The 16,335-nt window shown below is 34.8% G+C and overlaps 3 protein-coding genes and 7 pseudogenes across 10 annotated transcripts in view, besides 3 other annotated features; 6 read left to right on the forward strand and 4 right to left on the reverse strand.

Annotated features, from left to right (window-relative positions):
* Positions 1–491, forward strand: part of TVAGG3_1052720 — a 694-nt pseudogene extending 203 nt beyond the window's left edge. Inside the window, exon 1 of the mRNA in view lies at positions 1–491. This exon is cut by the window's left edge and continues 203 nt beyond it. Within this exon, the coding sequence occupies positions 1–491 (491 nt within the window).
* Positions 1–491: part of a mobile genetic element that runs on past the window's edge.
* Positions 492–696: 205 nt separating this feature from the next.
* Positions 697–1,068, reverse strand: TVAGG3_1052730 (protein of unknown function, DUF4106 family; the record flags this gene model as incomplete). The annotated part of the gene is made up of 1 exon (XM_001293367.1): positions 697–1,068. The coding sequence occupies one exon, from the start codon at positions 1,066–1,068 to the stop codon at positions 697–699; it is 372 nt and encodes a 123-aa protein (XP_001293368.1).
* A 762-nt stretch (positions 1,069–1,830) lies between these two features.
* On the reverse strand, positions 1,831–2,621 carry TVAGG3_1052740 (annotated as a pseudogene). Its single transcript has one exon. A coding segment is annotated over exon 1 (791 nt).
* Positions 2,622–3,886: 1,265 nt separating this feature from the next.
* Positions 3,887–4,502, forward strand: TVAGG3_1052750 (annotated as a pseudogene). Its single transcript has one exon. A coding segment is annotated over exon 1 (616 nt).
* A 1,828-nt stretch (positions 4,503–6,330) lies between these two features.
* Positions 6,331–6,645, forward strand: TVAGG3_1052760 (protein of unknown function, DUF4106 family; the record flags this gene model as incomplete). The annotated part of the gene is made up of 1 exon (XM_051255786.1): positions 6,331–6,645. The coding sequence occupies one exon, from the start codon at positions 6,331–6,333 to the stop codon at positions 6,643–6,645; it is 315 nt and encodes a 104-aa protein (XP_051081360.1).
* A 350-nt stretch (positions 6,646–6,995) lies between these two features.
* Positions 6,996–7,251: a terminal%2Cinverted (terminal inverted repeat of Maverick transposon ID:TVAGG3_1052770).
* Positions 6,996–16,335: part of a mobile genetic element that runs on past the window's edge.
* Positions 7,996–8,874, reverse strand: TVAGG3_1052780 (annotated as a pseudogene). Its single transcript has one exon. A coding segment is annotated over exon 1 (879 nt).
* Positions 11,010–11,573, reverse strand: TVAGG3_1052790 (uncharacterized protein; the record flags this gene model as incomplete). The annotated part of the gene is made up of 1 exon (XM_051255787.1): positions 11,010–11,573. One exon carries the CDS (start codon positions 11,571–11,573, stop codon positions 11,010–11,012), a length of 564 nt encoding a protein of 187 aa, XP_051081361.1.
* TVAGG3_1052800 lies at positions 11,801–12,197 on the forward strand (annotated as a pseudogene). Its single transcript has one exon. A coding segment is annotated over exon 1 (397 nt).
* Positions 13,341–14,217, forward strand: TVAGG3_1052810 (annotated as a pseudogene). Its single transcript has one exon. A coding segment is annotated over exon 1 (877 nt).
* On the forward strand, positions 15,333–15,883 carry TVAGG3_1052820 (annotated as a pseudogene). The gene has a single exon. A coding segment is annotated over exon 1 (551 nt).

The following is a 16,335-nucleotide window of genomic DNA, read 5'->3' on the forward strand; positions in this document are numbered from 1 at the left end:
TTAAAAAAATCTACGAGACATTTGTAAAATGCTTCGGTATGGATGCTCCTAGCTATTCCACTGTAACGTATCATGTTAGGATGTATCACTTCATGAACAAAAAGGCGCCCATCATAAAAATTGACAAAAATCGCCGGATCAAAGAAAAATCAAAGCAATTCTTCAAGCGCTAGATGAAGACCCAAGAGCATCACTCAGAAGGATAGAGAGATGACAAAGATACCACGTACAACAGTCAGTTATTATCTGCACAATTATTTGAACTACAAACTAGCGTATACACGTTGGGTTCCGCACAACCTTAATTCAGTTCAAAAAAATCTAGAGTCCAATCTTCGAAAGAGCTCCTCTCTATATTGGGTGCGTATCAATCCAAGAAGTTTCGCTTTTTAGTAACAGGGGACGAGTCTTGGTTTCAATATGCAACAGAAGCCAAAACCATGTGGATCCCGAAGGATGAAAATCCGCAAACATTCCCGAAGAAAAAAATTCAATTTTTCCAATAAAATTCTAATATCAAATATTTTTATTTAACGATTAATTTTATTTATATTTTTATAGTTTTTTTAAGAAAAAATATTGTTAGGGTTTTATGGATTTTCAATTAATATACAAGATAATTCATGAATGTATATATTTCCAAGTTTTTAAGGATGCAACACTTTACATTTGTAAACTGTCAAAAGTGAAGTCACGCTATTTTTCATGCATTACACCTTCAGGCTCTTTTAGCTGTTGTTGCTGAACTATTTCTTCCATGTCTGGTTGTATCTGAACTTCTTCCTGTGGAGTTTCTTGTACCTCATCTGCTGGCATTTCATATATTCCGAGACCGTTTTTAACAAGTTCCCTATCTAAGTCATCCGGACTCATAAACCTTTCTTCTTTCGTTCCGTCTCTATTTTTTACGCGTTTCATGAAGAGAGTTGAATTATCATTTAGCTCTGACATCAAATATCTCGGAGTAAATTCATTCATGTCATTTGGATGATATGCTATTAAATCATATCCCTTTGCGAGCTTGTATTTTCCAGGTTTGAGATTATATCCGATTTTATGCTGAACCATAAAGCTAAATAGGTTCGGGTCAGTATTTCCTTCTAGGGATGCGTTAAACACGCCATTTGACCGGGCGTACATTTTTTTTGTTCGCCCAAAAATTTCGCCATTTGAGAAATTCAAAAATTAAAAATAAAATTTTAATCTTGATTTTTTTATTTTCGTGATTTTTTTGAAATAGGGATGCGTTAAACACGCCATTGACCGGGCGTACATTTTTTTGTTCCGCCAAAAATTTCGCCATTTGAGAAATTCAAAAATTAAAAAATAAATTTTAATCTTGATTTTTTATTTTCGTGATTTTTTTGAAACTTACATAAGCGATGAAATACTTTTTTTTAAGTAATCGTTATAATATATAATATATCTTAATAAATTTAATTCCTTAAAGTAGAGCGTGTTCAAATTTAAAATCTCATACAATATTTTCTTAATGCGTATTTTTCTGAGGTCGCCCAAATAAAGGCGAATTCAAATTGAGAACTCCAAGGCGTATGGCGAGTATTCAAAATGTACGCCACTTACAAAATATTGAATGTGGATTATCAATTTTTTGGCGTGTTCAATTTCAAATTTTGATATTTATGTTTATTTTATTCATATAATGCTAAGAATTAAAATATAAAATTCATAGAATTTTTTCTTTGAAAATATTTTACATTTTTATTAGACCACTCCTAGACTAGTCATCAGGTTATCCTCAGATCATCCTCAGACTACTCCTTATCAGATTACTCATCATCCTCAGACTACTCCTTAGACCCCTCCTCATCAGACTATTTTTAAACGGTCATGGCGTAAAACCGTCGCATCCCTATTTCCTTCCTTGAACTTTCTAATAGCTTCTTTATATCTGTCACTAAAGTCAAGAGTATCTGGGTAACCATAATCTTCCTTAAGCATTTTTAAGAATTCTTGGTTTCCTTTTTCTCTACTTCTTTTATGTCCTTGCTCTGTTTGTGTTGTTGTTGTGGCAGGTTTTGAACTGTTGGTTGCTGTGCTGGTGTGGAGGTGGTTGTTGTGCTGGTTTTGGTTGTGGTGCAGGTGCTGGATTTTGAACTGTTGGTTGTTGTGCAGGGTTTTGAACTGTTGTTTTGGTTGTTGTTGTGGTGCTGGATTTTGAACTGTTGGTTGTTGTGTTGGTTTTGGTGCATGCCTGTGTCTGTGTCCATTTGACGATGTAAATGTTTTAGGTAGTCCTGGTGCAGGTGCTTCTCTTGGAGGGGGTTGGTGGTATATAAGTTCCACCAGCTGGCACATATGTTCCATCTGCAGCATAATGTCCTACCTGACTTTTCATTTTTAAGAAAGCATTTACTAGGTCTGTTTTGGTCTGTTGTAACTCTTTTTCTTGACTTTCCACAACAGCTGCTCTAACGGCGCATAGGCACTTTGAACTGCCTGTCTCGTTGCTGCATCTGTATTTTCGTCATATTTTGTGCTACTTCTCTTAACTCTTTGTCGAAACCTTCAGACTTCAGTTTCTTTCCAGATGAGAAGTCGTTCACTAGTTTCACCTTACTATGAAGAGCTTCGAAGGCATTCTTAAAGTCAGCATTCATTAAAGCTTCATTTGAACTGTCTTCATCCGCTTGTATTTTTGTCCTTATTGACCCTATAAGTTGGGCTGCTTTAGCGTTGGCTTGGGCATCTAACCAGTCATTATTAGCTTTTATAATATCTGCGCTTTTCATTGCCTTTTGCATGGCTGCGTCGTTATTTTTACTTTCTTGTGCTAAGTTTTCATACTGTACGGTTTGGTGTCAGTTTTACTATTGGATGTTTCAATGCTCTACAAAAAAGTCACCGGCTGGCTCGTCCTCAGAAATTTTTTATGGGCTAGAGGGCGCAACGCGCCTGGAAGCCCCACTTGCCTTGCCTTTAAATGTATTTGTATTCAAATGTGATATTAATGAAAGGGACGAGAAATCGATTAAAAAAAGCAATTTTAAAATTGTTGCGGAATTGTCACTTTTTCAGATTTTCAGATTCTATTTCCTTATGAGCGACGATATTTTAAAGCAATATGATGAATTTATAGAATTATTTGAGAAGTTATATCACCTAAAATCAAATGAATCCGTTGAAGATATTCTCAATTTCATAACAATTTTAATTGACAAGTATAAAAAAAAAAAAAAAAAAAAAAAAAAAAGGGAGTGGGGCTTCCAGGCACTTCGTGCCTTCTAGCCCTGATGATGTTTAGTAATAAATGAAGTTTTTATTCGGAAAAATTGTTAGTCTTCTGGGTCGAAAACATTATATATAATGTGTCGCTTTTCACAAATTATATATGTTTTCATGTTTTGTCAAACATGAACGTACATGTTTTGTCAAGACTTCTTCGTAAATGTTTTGTCAAGACTTCTTCGTAAATGTTTTGTCAAGACTTCTTCGTAAATGTTTTGTCAAACATGAACGTACATGTTTTGTCAAGACTTCTTCGTAATGAGTGTAAATGACCAAAAATATAATTTAGGGTAGAAGGTTAGATCTAACCTCTTTTCTAACCTCTTTTCTACCCTCTTGAATTTGTCAAGACTTCTTCGTAAATGTTTTGTCAAACATGAACGTAAATGTTTTGTCAAGACTTCATCGTAATGAGTGTAAAGGACCCAAAAATAATGTTTAGGTGAAGAGGTGAGATCTCACCCGTTTTTTCACCTGTTTTCTCACCCTCTTGAATTTTCATGATTTCTTCGTCATAGGCATGGAGATAGGACGGTTATTTTACAAAACCGACAACACTTTGACCGAGTAGTTTTTTGTGCTGAACAAAAAGTGTCATACAAACATCTGTCAAAAACCGTTTTTTACTTCACTTAAAATGCCACGTAAGCTACGTAAGAATATACGTAAGAGGAAGAGAGCATTGAAACATCCAATAGTAAAACTGACACCACAACAACAGTTGCAACAACAAATGCTGAATGACCCCACTATGTTGCAACAAATGTCAAGCAACCCTATGCTTTTAAACCGAGTTATTGGTGCACAGAGTGGAGGTTTAAGAGCGGCACTTTTAGCGAAAATGGCAGGCTATGGTGGAGCTGCAGACGGAACAGCTTATAACCCTCAAAGTCAAATGAATTTGAGTTCACTCAAAAATCAAATAACAGATGTCAAAAAGTCAAACATAGACATACAGAAACAAATAAGTGAAAACGAAAAGAAACTAGAATATGACAGACACACAAAGAAACTCAATGAGTTAAACGTAGAGAAAAAGAAGAAAGAAGAACAAACTGAAAGAACTAAGTACAGAGGAATATGCGAAAAAAGTGTCAGAAAAAGCAGCAGAAGTAGCAAAAATGGAACAAGATGTTATAAATTTGAAAAACCATACTACTCAATATAAAGTACTGAAAGATGAAGAAATAAAACAAAAAAGCCCTGAAGACATATATGGATAGCGATGAGATATAAAAGAAGTTGAAGCAAATGTAAAGGCAGAAAAACTTTTTACAGTTGCAAAAACAAACCGTACAGTATGAAAACTTAGCACAAGAAAGTAAAAATAACGACGCAGCCATGCAAAAGGCAATGAAAAGCGCAAGAATATATAAAACTAATAATGACTGGTTAGATGCCAAGCCAACGCTAAAGCAGCCCAACTTATAGGGTCAATAAGGACAAAAATACAAGCGGATGAAGACAGTTCAAATGAAGCTTTAATGAATGCTGACTTTAAGAACGCCTTCGAAGCTCTTCATAGTAAGGTGAAACTACTAGTGACGACTTCTATCTGGAAAGAAACTGAAGTCTGAAGGTTTCGACAAAGAGTTAGAGAAAGTAGCACAAAATATGACGAAAATAACAGATGCAGCAACGAGACAGGCAGTTCAAAGTGCCTATGACGCCGTTAGAGCAACTGTTGTGGAAAGTCAAGAAAAAGAGTTACAACAGACCAAAACAGACCTAGTAAATGCTTTCTTAAGAACGAAAAGTCAGGTAGGACATTATGCTGCAGATGGACATATGTGCCAGCTGGTGGAACTTATATACCAGCTGGTGGATACTTATATACTAGCTAGTGGAACTATATACCACCAAACCCTCCAAGAGAAGCACCTGCACCAGGACTACTAAAACATTTACATCGTCACATGGACACAGACACAGGCATGCACCAAAACCAACACAACAACCAACAGTTCAAAACACTGCACCACAACCAACAGTTCAAAACACTGCACCACAAACCAACAGTTCAAAACACTGCACCCACAACCAACAGTTCAAAACACTGCACAGCAACAACCACAAACAGAGCAAGGACATAAAAGAAGTAGAGAAAAAGGAAACCAAGAATTCTTAAAAATGCTTAAGGAAAATTATGGTTACCCAGATACTCTGACTTAGTGACAGATATAAAGAAGCTATTAAAAGTTCAAGGAAGGAAATACTGACCCGAACCTATTTAGCTTTAGTTCAGCACCAAATGGGATATAATTTCAAACCTGGAAAATACAAGCTCGCTAAGGAATGATTAATAATAAGATCATCCAAATACATGAGAATGAATTACTCCGAGATATTGTGTGTCAGAGTAATAAATGAATTCAAACTATCTTCATGAAACGCGTAAAAAATAGAGACGGAACGAAAGAAGAAAGGGTTATGAATGCGGATGGCTTAAATAGGGAACTTGTTAAAACGGTCTCGGAAATATATGAAATGCAGCAGATGAGTACAAGAAACTCACAGGAAGAAGTTCAGATACAACCAGACATGGAAGAAATAGTTCAGCAACAACAGCTAGAAGAGCCAGAAGGAAACGAACAAGTCCCTCCTTTGGAAACTAACTTCACAGAACTAGATGAAGATTTGGAACAGCCGAAAAATCGTGACCCTCAACAAGAGTATGCGGAGAATATGGAATCTTTCCAAGAGTCTAAGAAAAATTCAGCTGACATAGTAGAAGAATATCGAAAAATGTTCGCCGACATACAAAAGACTCCAACATCAGATGAAAATATTCAGCATAGAATGGAAGTACTGAAAGAAAATGTACGCAAATACAAAATCCTTTTTACTTACGACCATATAACGTTCAATCTTTGGCTGAACTCGGTGAAAATAAAAGTTAAATTTCAACAAAAACATATAGAAATGAAACATTGTTTAAAGTTCATTCAGAACCTAACCAATATGGAAACAAACCTACTTTTGTTTCTGCAGACTATGGAACTACAATGAATGGGTCAATAAGCTAATCCGGATAGGTGGTTCATAAACTTACAACCACAATTCCAAGAAGTTGTAGACGCAATGGAAGTGAATGGTGAACCAGATATAGCTGGTATTTTCAGCGCGGCTTTAATGCCATTGAAAGATATGAAAGATGCAGATATTTTGGACCAGTATGAAATGAACATGGCTGATGGAAATATAACACCTGACGTTCTAAAACATTTATCTCAAAGAACTACACAGAACCATAAAGATGGTATATTTGGTGAAGAGTTTAGAAAGAAAGTTAGGGAGATAGAAGGAAGAGAACCTATTGTACATGACCTTGCAAACGAAAGTTTGCAAAATGTCATAAAAAACTTATTTGCAGACAATGAAACTGAGAAGGGATGAATATTTAAGAAAACTCAAATGGACAGTACCAAATGAAATGTTAGTATTGAAAAACATGTTCCTTGACAAAAAAACCAACTACAGAAATAAATGACGCAAGACTGAAACATTGGGTAAAAGCTTTCCCATTCACAAAAGATATTATTGGTAACATGGAAAGAAAACCAGAATGGCTACAAAAACATATATTTGGAAACGAGCTTATTCCATATGGACAAGCTATATTTGAAGAGCTTGAACGAAAACTTCTTCGTCATCATATGGTTTAATGATATAACTATTTCTATCTTTATACAGCAGTCAATGAAAAGTCAACTGGTCTCGGATGTATTTGAAAGAACATGTTATGCTCAGGAAGGAAGAATAAATGTTTAAATGTATGTTTGTTATATTTTTCGATTTGTATGAGTTGCTTTTGTTCTGTCATTTACATCCAAATAAAAATTTCAGTAAAATAAAAAAAATAAACTTAAAATTAATTATATCACCACCTCACACGTATGAAAACATAGCACAAAAATAAATTTAGGTGAAGTGGTTGAGATCTCACCTCTTTTTTTCACCTCTTTTTTCACCCTGTTGAATTCATTGCTTTATAACTCTCTTCCTTGGTTTCTTTTTAGTTGCTTTCTTCACGTCTGTCTCCAACTTGACTGTCTTTCTTCTTCGTCCGTAATGATACCAGTTACTTCCACCAGTCAATGGGTCAAATGGTCTTTCGAAGGGTTTCCATACATTCCATAGGGACCATACGGAAGAACTACTGGTGGAAGTTGTGGAGAAGAAACATTTTCTTTAGTTCCATCGACTCTATTTAAATGCATTGTTTCACCTTTCATCTGGTCATTAAAGTCTTTTGCGTGTTTTGCAAACTCATCGTCCTTTCCTAAAGCATTTTCTGACTCAGTCGCAACCAAATTGGATGCTTTATTTATGAGCCCTATTTTATTTAATCTTAACTTCTTTGCAACCCAGCCTCCAATCTTCCCTTTATTTGCATCTAATGTCTTCGAAAACCCTTCCTCCACTCATTTTATTTACTGCGTCATAAGCTCCAAGTGCTTTTGCTCCAAATGCTAATGCTTTTGTTCCCATTGCGCCTAAAGCTGCCCAAGCTACCATTTACACCATATTAAAATCATCTCTCTTCAATATTATCTCATAAAAGTTCTCGTTACTGGAGAAAGTCAATGAAACATAAGCGTTCTCACGGGCTTCGTCCTCACCGCTTTGCGGTCTATCTAACTTCTTTCTTATCTCATCTATACGCTTCAAAATGTCTGAACAATTGCTAACATCTTCTACAACAGTTATTTCATCATGAATGACCTTCAAGAACAAGCTCATTTAATATGCTATTAAAATCATCTCAATAATGAGTCCATCCTTTCCATCTTTAGGTAGCACAACATCTTTCATTGAAGAAGGTTCGACAAGTCTTATGTTAAACTTACTGACAAAGTTTGTTATACTATAATGCTTCGACGGCGAATACATGTAGTTTGAAAGACATAATATAGATTCTTCAGCAAATTCACTTATACTGGATTTTATAACAATGTTCTCACGAGACCAAATACCACCAATTGAAATCTTGTAAGCAATCCTGCTGAACCTTCTACTGTAAACGTCGATGGTAACATTCCACGAAGGTCATCTATTGACATCGTTGAGTCACTGTATTTAAATATTTTCTTAAAGCAATCGTCATTATCTAACCATGCAATAGCTTTGAAGTTTTCATTCGAATATACATCTGCTTCATTAAATGTAAAACCTGACTTCTTTGCAGAGATGACTTTAAAATCTATTGAGTTTGTTTCAAAATTATATGCTATGGTAACTTCTGAAGGTAATGGATGTCCTTCCGCAGTCAGTTGTTCTCTCACTACCGTTTTGAAGCTTTGTATTAAAAACTTTCATGTCATCTCCTGTATCTAAGTTCACATACACAGCAACAGGGAAACTATCTTGCTTCTTTGTTTCATCATTATATCTCAAAACATTAAAGTTCTTCAATAATATTGTTCTTCCTGCTGGAATACTTCGAACCTGTCTGATTTCAATAGCTTTCTCACCTCCTACATACTCTACCCAGTGTCTTGGATATTCATAAGTATACTGACTTTCTTGAATTTTGGTAGGTTTCATCATAACGTGTTCATAGTATATCTTTATACTCTTGTCAGTTAGACTCGGTGCTATGTTCTGAATATTTCTGACTTGCATTTTTAATGGAGATAAAATGAAGCATTTAATACATGACGTAGATGAAGACATGAATGAAACTACAGACAAACTTAACTCTTCTCTTATTCTTCCTTTCAGCAAAGATTATGAGTTCTGTTCAAATGGTGTGTATTTCTATTGTGGAAAGATGGGTTCAGGAAGACATTTAACCTCATTCGTCATATACTCATAACAGAACGTTTAGGAAACGACTCTTATATGACCAAATCATTATATCAGCAACTTCAGACTCTATGGACTCAACAGCGAAAACATTTATGTCAAAAGTTCAAGCCTCTGTCGTTAAAGTTCCAGACAGTGAACTCATTGAATTTCTTCAACGTTACATTCGACGTAAGAGGAAATATTATGCCATCGTTGAATTTATACAGTCAGGAATGCAAAAGACTTCTGAGGAGATGGAAAGAATTATTGACAAACACCACTTACGTCAATACTCAGGAGTTTACGAATGAAACGACTTACAAACTACATTCTGTCAAAACTTTCAAAATACCCCTTCAAAAAATATCCTTCAAACACTCTGCTCGTTTGTGACGACTTCGCCGGAAAAGGTTTAGTGTCAAAACCAGACTCACCATTAGCTAACATCATTACTAAAGTCAGACATTACCACTTAACTGTAGCAATACTTATGCAAACATGGAGGTTTTTAGCTTTAAACATAAAACGTCTCATAACTGACTTCGTTATCTTTCAAGGTTTCTCACGCTTATGATATTGAACTCATTTGGAAACAGTCAGGTATAACATTACCTTTTGAAGAAATTTGGGAAGCATATAAGTCTCTCATCTCTCCTCGTTCATACCTTGAGATTCATATCATGACTAATACCATTAAAGTCAAAAATATTCCATGGGAACGACCAACATTGTTTTAAAGTTTAACCTTCAATTGACTGATGGTAAACAAATTCCATGCATCTCTGTCGCCATTTCTGTTAATATTTTTGCTGTCATTCATATCATCCACTTCCCCATCCGTTAGCTTTTGAGGATATGCGTTAGAATAGCTGTTCTTAAATGAAGGCTTTTCACCTTTGAGAGCATAAACTCTATAACTTTCTGCATACTTTATGTTTGAACCTCCTGAGCCATCATTGACATAAATTTTTATAGGCTTCCACCCTTTGTTCATGTTCCTGCTTCTTCCTTAGCTCTTTTGTTCAGTAGTTCTACATCTTTATACACAGCACCTGTCTCAGTGAATTCAACAATATTTTCATTCGTTAGCTTTACATTCAAACCCTTGTCGAGTATATTGTTCATTTCATACATATAAAAGGTTTTTATTCTATATGAAATGAGAAGCAAATCCATCTTAGCTGGTGCCGTTAATGTTCCAATTGAACCAACATCAAATGTTGACTCACGAACGACAAACAATATTGTCATAAAGAACTATAGTTCAGAGTGTTTGAAAGAAAAAGAACCAGAGCTGAAATCCGTGAATTTAAACACAGCTTCAAACGCTAACGCTACATCAGATGTTAAGTTAGAGTATCCACCACTGGACCAAATTCTTTCAAGAGAAGCCAACGACAACCCTTACACAAATGTTCAAACAAATCCTTCAGATAACGTAGACCATTACCTTCTTCAGTTATACCAAACAATTTTACTCAAAGACGATAAGAAGCTTTTGACAAATCTTATAAGCAAGAACCAAATAATTCTAACAAAGGAGGACCTTGAAAATGTTATCTCACGAATAACAGGGAAACAATGTGTCATTGACTATCTCGACCCTGAAATCGAATGCTGTGGTCAAACTCCACTATTCATGAAAATAGGTAAACATCCGCATCATTGAAACACCAGGAACTACAGGAGTTGAGTTTAAGTATAAATATTCGAACGAGTATACAAAACTTTCAACAGAATATAAACTTTGCTTGAAATATGTTTTAGTAAATTAAAGCAATTTGTAATATCTATCCAAAACTTCTTCAACAGTATCGAACTCATCTTCATAATGCAAACCTAATCTTATTGACTTGGTGCAGTTTTCACTAACACAATATTTTTCTGTTCTCTTGACTGACATAACTAATCATTTGTTTCATCAAACAGCAACAACCAAAGTTCATGACCTAATACATAACATTCATACTTTATATTTTTAGCTCTGAGTTCTCTTGTAAGCTGTTGCATTTAATATTTTCTAAAAAGTCAACTTCAACAGTCATTCGCACTGGTGCCTTCAGTTCTACAGGCTCTCCTTGAAAGTCAACAAGTCTGAATTGCATGTCTTTCAAATTATGAGGACTAATGCGAACCCATTTACCTAAATGAGTTGCTATGACAGGAACGTTTGGAATGAACATTGAATTGACTGCATAACAGAAGGATTTATATTCTACTGAACCTTTACTATTAACTCCTGAAATGCCTGTGACATTAGCTATTTTAGACTCAATGTATAAACAATTACCATAACATACGTATGGAACAGATTTCATCTCAATCGTTTTGTCAACACTTTTCAAAGGAAATGTCATATGGTATGCACCCAAAAGAAGTTGTACTCTATGACTCATTCGTGTTATCTTAAACTCCTTCACATAACTGAACTTCAAAACTCCTGCAATAAGTTTAACATTCATTAAGTTTTCTTCGTTATCCTTGTTTATTGTAGTATTTATGAGAGCATTTAACACTCCAGCTAATGTTTCCATCTTATATTCTACATTATTGTGAAATCTTATTTCGTGCTTCTTTCCATCTATTTCAATCTCCATGAAATCTGTTTCATCTGTTATAACGAATGAAGCGATAGTATTGAAGTCAACCATTCTGAATGCAAGCGCCTCATTCTGTAGACCTAAGTTTGTTTGTAGCTTTACTGTCCCGTATTCGTTTGGGTCTGTACTTTGCAAATAGAACAACATTTTATTCTCATTAAAATATGAGTATAGCTGCATATGCGTATGAAGCTGACAGAGCTAAACGTTTATATTTTGGTCAATACTCTCTCACACTTACTGACAAATATATTGTTATCACTGATGGAAATACTGAGAAATACATAACATGGAAGGACTATGAAAAGTTTGACCCTATTTTAACTCCATGTACTATGCCGTTTATAAAGGACGGTGAAATTATTGAAAAAGATAATACAACCGTATATAGGTCTGTTTATGAAGCATTAGAATATATGTTGAATCATAACCCAAAAAGATTTGACCCAAGCACTACACCATGTGCAATGCCTTTTATTAAGGACGGTGAAATCGTAAGAGTTCCGGATTCAACGGTTTACACAGCTGTTCAAAACAGTTTACAAAACATTTTAGCGAATATCTTTAATTCAGAAACTACAGAAATAAAATTACCATATATAACAGATGCTAAAGAAATTAAATCAAAAACGACAACATTATTTACGTCACTTAATGATTTAATGACTTATATCATTAATATTCCTGCACCAACTACAGCATTTGATCCAAACTCGACGGTTTGCAGTGTACCTTTCATAAATGACAGTTCATTAATTGCTTTAAGGGATTCAACAGTAAATGAATCATTAAAGGCGTCATTAATGAAAATCATTGATTTTAACTCATTCACGAATACATATAATTCATTCATTAATGTTTCATATGCTTCTAAAGAAGGTGAGCCAAAAACTATTGATAAAGCGGTGTATGAAATAAAAGCATCAACGACGAAATTGAATTCGTTAACTTTTGACGGTGATAGTTTCGTTAATGACATAACATCGGGGAAAACAATTTTAACGAAAGAATACTTAAAATCTCATGTTAGTGAGTTCGTTGAAATTGAAAAAGAAGGTGGAATTAAATTCGATCCACTGAATTTCATTTTCAGCTTAGCGAATGCGGGTGTTAGTTTCGCTGAATGGACAACTATACAGAGTGAAATAAATGCAATATGGACGTTTTTGGGGTCAAAAGCGGGAATGGGAGCTTGTAAATGCTGCAAGAACATTAGGTGAAACAGGAAATTTTGTAGATGGTTTTAAAAGACTTGTTTCAAATGTTTTAACAAACACAAAGAAATTATTTAGATATACCGTACATAACGGACGGATTTTCGAACAGATAGCAACAAACCCTCCGGTTATGGCTGCGTTGATGATGGTTAGAGATATAAAACCACGTAACGACGGGAACGAAGAACATGAACAACAGGATACTGGTCGGGTTATTCGAGACATTAAAAACGTGTATCCTGAAGTTATTGATTTATTTAGAGGAGTTAATGATTCAATTTCAAAACATTCTATAACCCTCGATGAAGAGAATAAATTAACAGATTATATATTCGTCATTATTGCAGAATTAATGAAGAGAATAAATGAAAAAGGAATTGGTGATATCATTAATGTCAGCGATGTAATGATGAAAAGAAATTTTGACTCATTATTTACAAAACCGAAAACAGAATATAGTCTTTATGACGTAATTACCGAATTAATGAAAAAGATTAATGATAATAAGAGTTCTGGCGGAAGAGTTGAATTAGAAGTGAATGATGTTAATGAGAAATTAGCCGAAAAAGCAGACAAAAATGAGCTTTTAGCTCTGAGTGATAAAGTCAAGAACCACGTTCATTATATAACTTCAGACGAACAGATTATAACGGACTACCATGGATATTTAACACGAAGTGATGAAGTGAAGACGGAAGACCCCAATGAAAGAAGATATAAATACATTCGTGCTAAAGGTTATGACATAAGCTGTACTGTACAGTATGACACAGGTAAAGCACAAGAAGCATTTAGTTATAACGATGAAATTTATGCCTCTACTTTCAATGTTAACGGTGTATTAGTTGAACCAAGATTTACTTTGAGAGTTAAGTCAAAAATAACGTTTGAAGATGCTATTAAAAGTAAAGCTGACAAAGTTGAACTTGAAGCAATGAACAAAGTTTTGAAATCTCATAAACACAACATCTCCGATATAAATGAACTTCAAGCTACATTAGACAGTAAAGCCGACAAGAACCATACACATAAATCCTTCACTACTGTTAGAGCAGACGACATAATATTGAACTATACCCTTGGTTCAAGTGCACCTTTAGAGAATCCAAGTACAAGCGTAAAAGATACACTAAACTCCTTAAATAGTAAATGTATGAACATTGAAGGTCATGTCAGAAACTTTGAAACACATGAACTACTAGCAATGTTAGATAAGAAAGCTGACAAAGAACATACACATAAATCCTTCACTACTGTTAGAGCAGACGACATAATATTGAACTATACCCTTGGTTCAAGTGCACCTTTAGAGAATCCAAGTACAAGCGTAAAAGATACACTAAACAATTTAGATAACAGATGTATGAACATTGAAGATCATGCCAGAAACTTTGAAACACATGAACTACTAGCAATGTTAGATAAGAAAGAAGACAAAACAGAGCTTCAAACATTAAAGACTGAAATACTTCAAACATTATATCCTGTTGGTTCTATTTATACGTCAATGAACTCAACAAATCCAGCAAGTGTTTTAGGTTTTGGTGAATGGAAGCAGATTGTAGACAAATTCTTATACTGTGCTAGATATTCAAAGACGGCAGGAGGTTCGAAGAAAATTAAAGAAGCAAACCTTCCACCGCACACTCAGACAGGAACTACAAACACAACAGGTAGTCATTCACATTCAATAACAAAAAGAGGTTATACAAATCTTGCAGCAGGTTCGGATAGACAGGGAATGAATAGATATGATATTTCAAGTGACCCAGTAGATTCAAGCGCAGGTATTTTCTGTGGAACCACAGGAAATCATTCACACACTTTCACAACAAATCCAACAGGCTCGGGTGCAGATTATATGCCACCATTTATGACTGTATTCGCATGGTATAGAGTTCATTGAACGCGCTTGAGCCTTGAATAAAATCTTTAACTTTACATAAATGAGCTTGAAAGAAGTATTCGAACAACATCCATGGAGGTCATTTAAGAAGTTCAATGAAGCTGCAAAGAGTTGGGGATTTACTAACAGAACTGAAGTGAAAAGGTTCTTTGACAAAAATGTTGTACATCAAACAAAAATAAACCCTTACGACTACTTTTTACCAATTTACTCCAACACTCCTGACGCATACCAATTTGACACTCTCATTCAAAGCAGAAAAGGAGGACATAAACCATTCCTCATCTTCATTAATGTTAACACTCGTAAAGCATATGCATATCCAATGAAAAAAGGAACTCGTGAAGTGTTAAGAGTTTTACAAAAGTTTGTAGCAGAACATAGCCCAAGTACTTTAACATCAGACCAAGACAGTGCATACCTCAGCAATGAAATCACAGATTTTCTCATTAAGCATAACATAACTCACTACACTACTGAAGACCATAACCATAACATACTCGGCATCATAAACCGCTTCATAAGAACGCTCAGAGATTTAAACAAGAGCGAGACTTTACCGAAGAAACAATGAAACATTTTCTCGAAGTATATAATTCCTCAACACATTCTACAACAGGACATACACCAAATTCAATGACACAACAACAAGAAGAAAAGTATATACAAAAGAAACGAAGCCAAACACAAAATATCAGAAATTCAACACAATTTACCCTCATTCCTGGTACAAAAGTTCGTGTAGTTCTTGACGACAAACCGTTGACAAAGAAACGTTTAAGGTTAAGTAGAAACTATTATATCGTAGACTCTACGCAAGGTAATGGATATCTTATAAAAGCTGCTGACGACTCTATTGCGTTTTACCCTCGACATAAATTAGTTGAAAGTAGTAATGGCAAACTTGCTGAAACCATTGACGAAGCAAAGCGAGGAGTGGTTATTGAAATACTTGGCTATAACATAAACGATGACACTTATAAAGTAAGATATGAAGGAGGCGTTGAAGATGTTATACCATCTAAGAACTTGAGAGAGTCAAAGCAACACATCTGGGACCATTAGAGCGGGAGTACTGGAAAGACAAAAATAAGCCAGAAAGAATAAGAAAATTCTTCTAAACTTTTTCATTAGATGTAAATCAGACATGAATGAGAACAGTCATGATATCATTAATGGTACCATTTATTTTTGTCATAAATTTACACCAAAAATATATTTTAGGTGAAGAGGTGAGATCTCACCCGTTTTCTCACCTGTTTTCTCACCCTCGCCGCTAAGCGGCTCAGACCCTTTTCTCGTGAATTTTCATGAATTTCCTTAAGATAGAAAAAATAAAGTTAGTTTTATTTTTATTTATTTTTTTATTTTGTATGTAAAGATATGATTTCAACAATCGGCACAACAGCAATTCAAGCCGCGACAACTACAACAGCACCAAACTCGTAGTTATGAATCCTACGTCAATGTTAGTAGAAAAAAAACTTCATTCCTTCTTCATATACTTTCGAAACAAAAATCCAGAAGATAAAGCAAGAACTGTTAACAAGTAATTTAGACTGTACCGCACAGG

The sequence above is a fragment of the Trichomonas vaginalis genome, chromosome I (assembly GCF_026262505.1).
Source record: "Trichomonas vaginalis G3 chromosome I, whole genome shotgun sequence".
Lineage (NCBI taxonomy): Eukaryota > Parabasalia > Trichomonadida > Trichomonadidae > Trichomonas > Trichomonas vaginalis.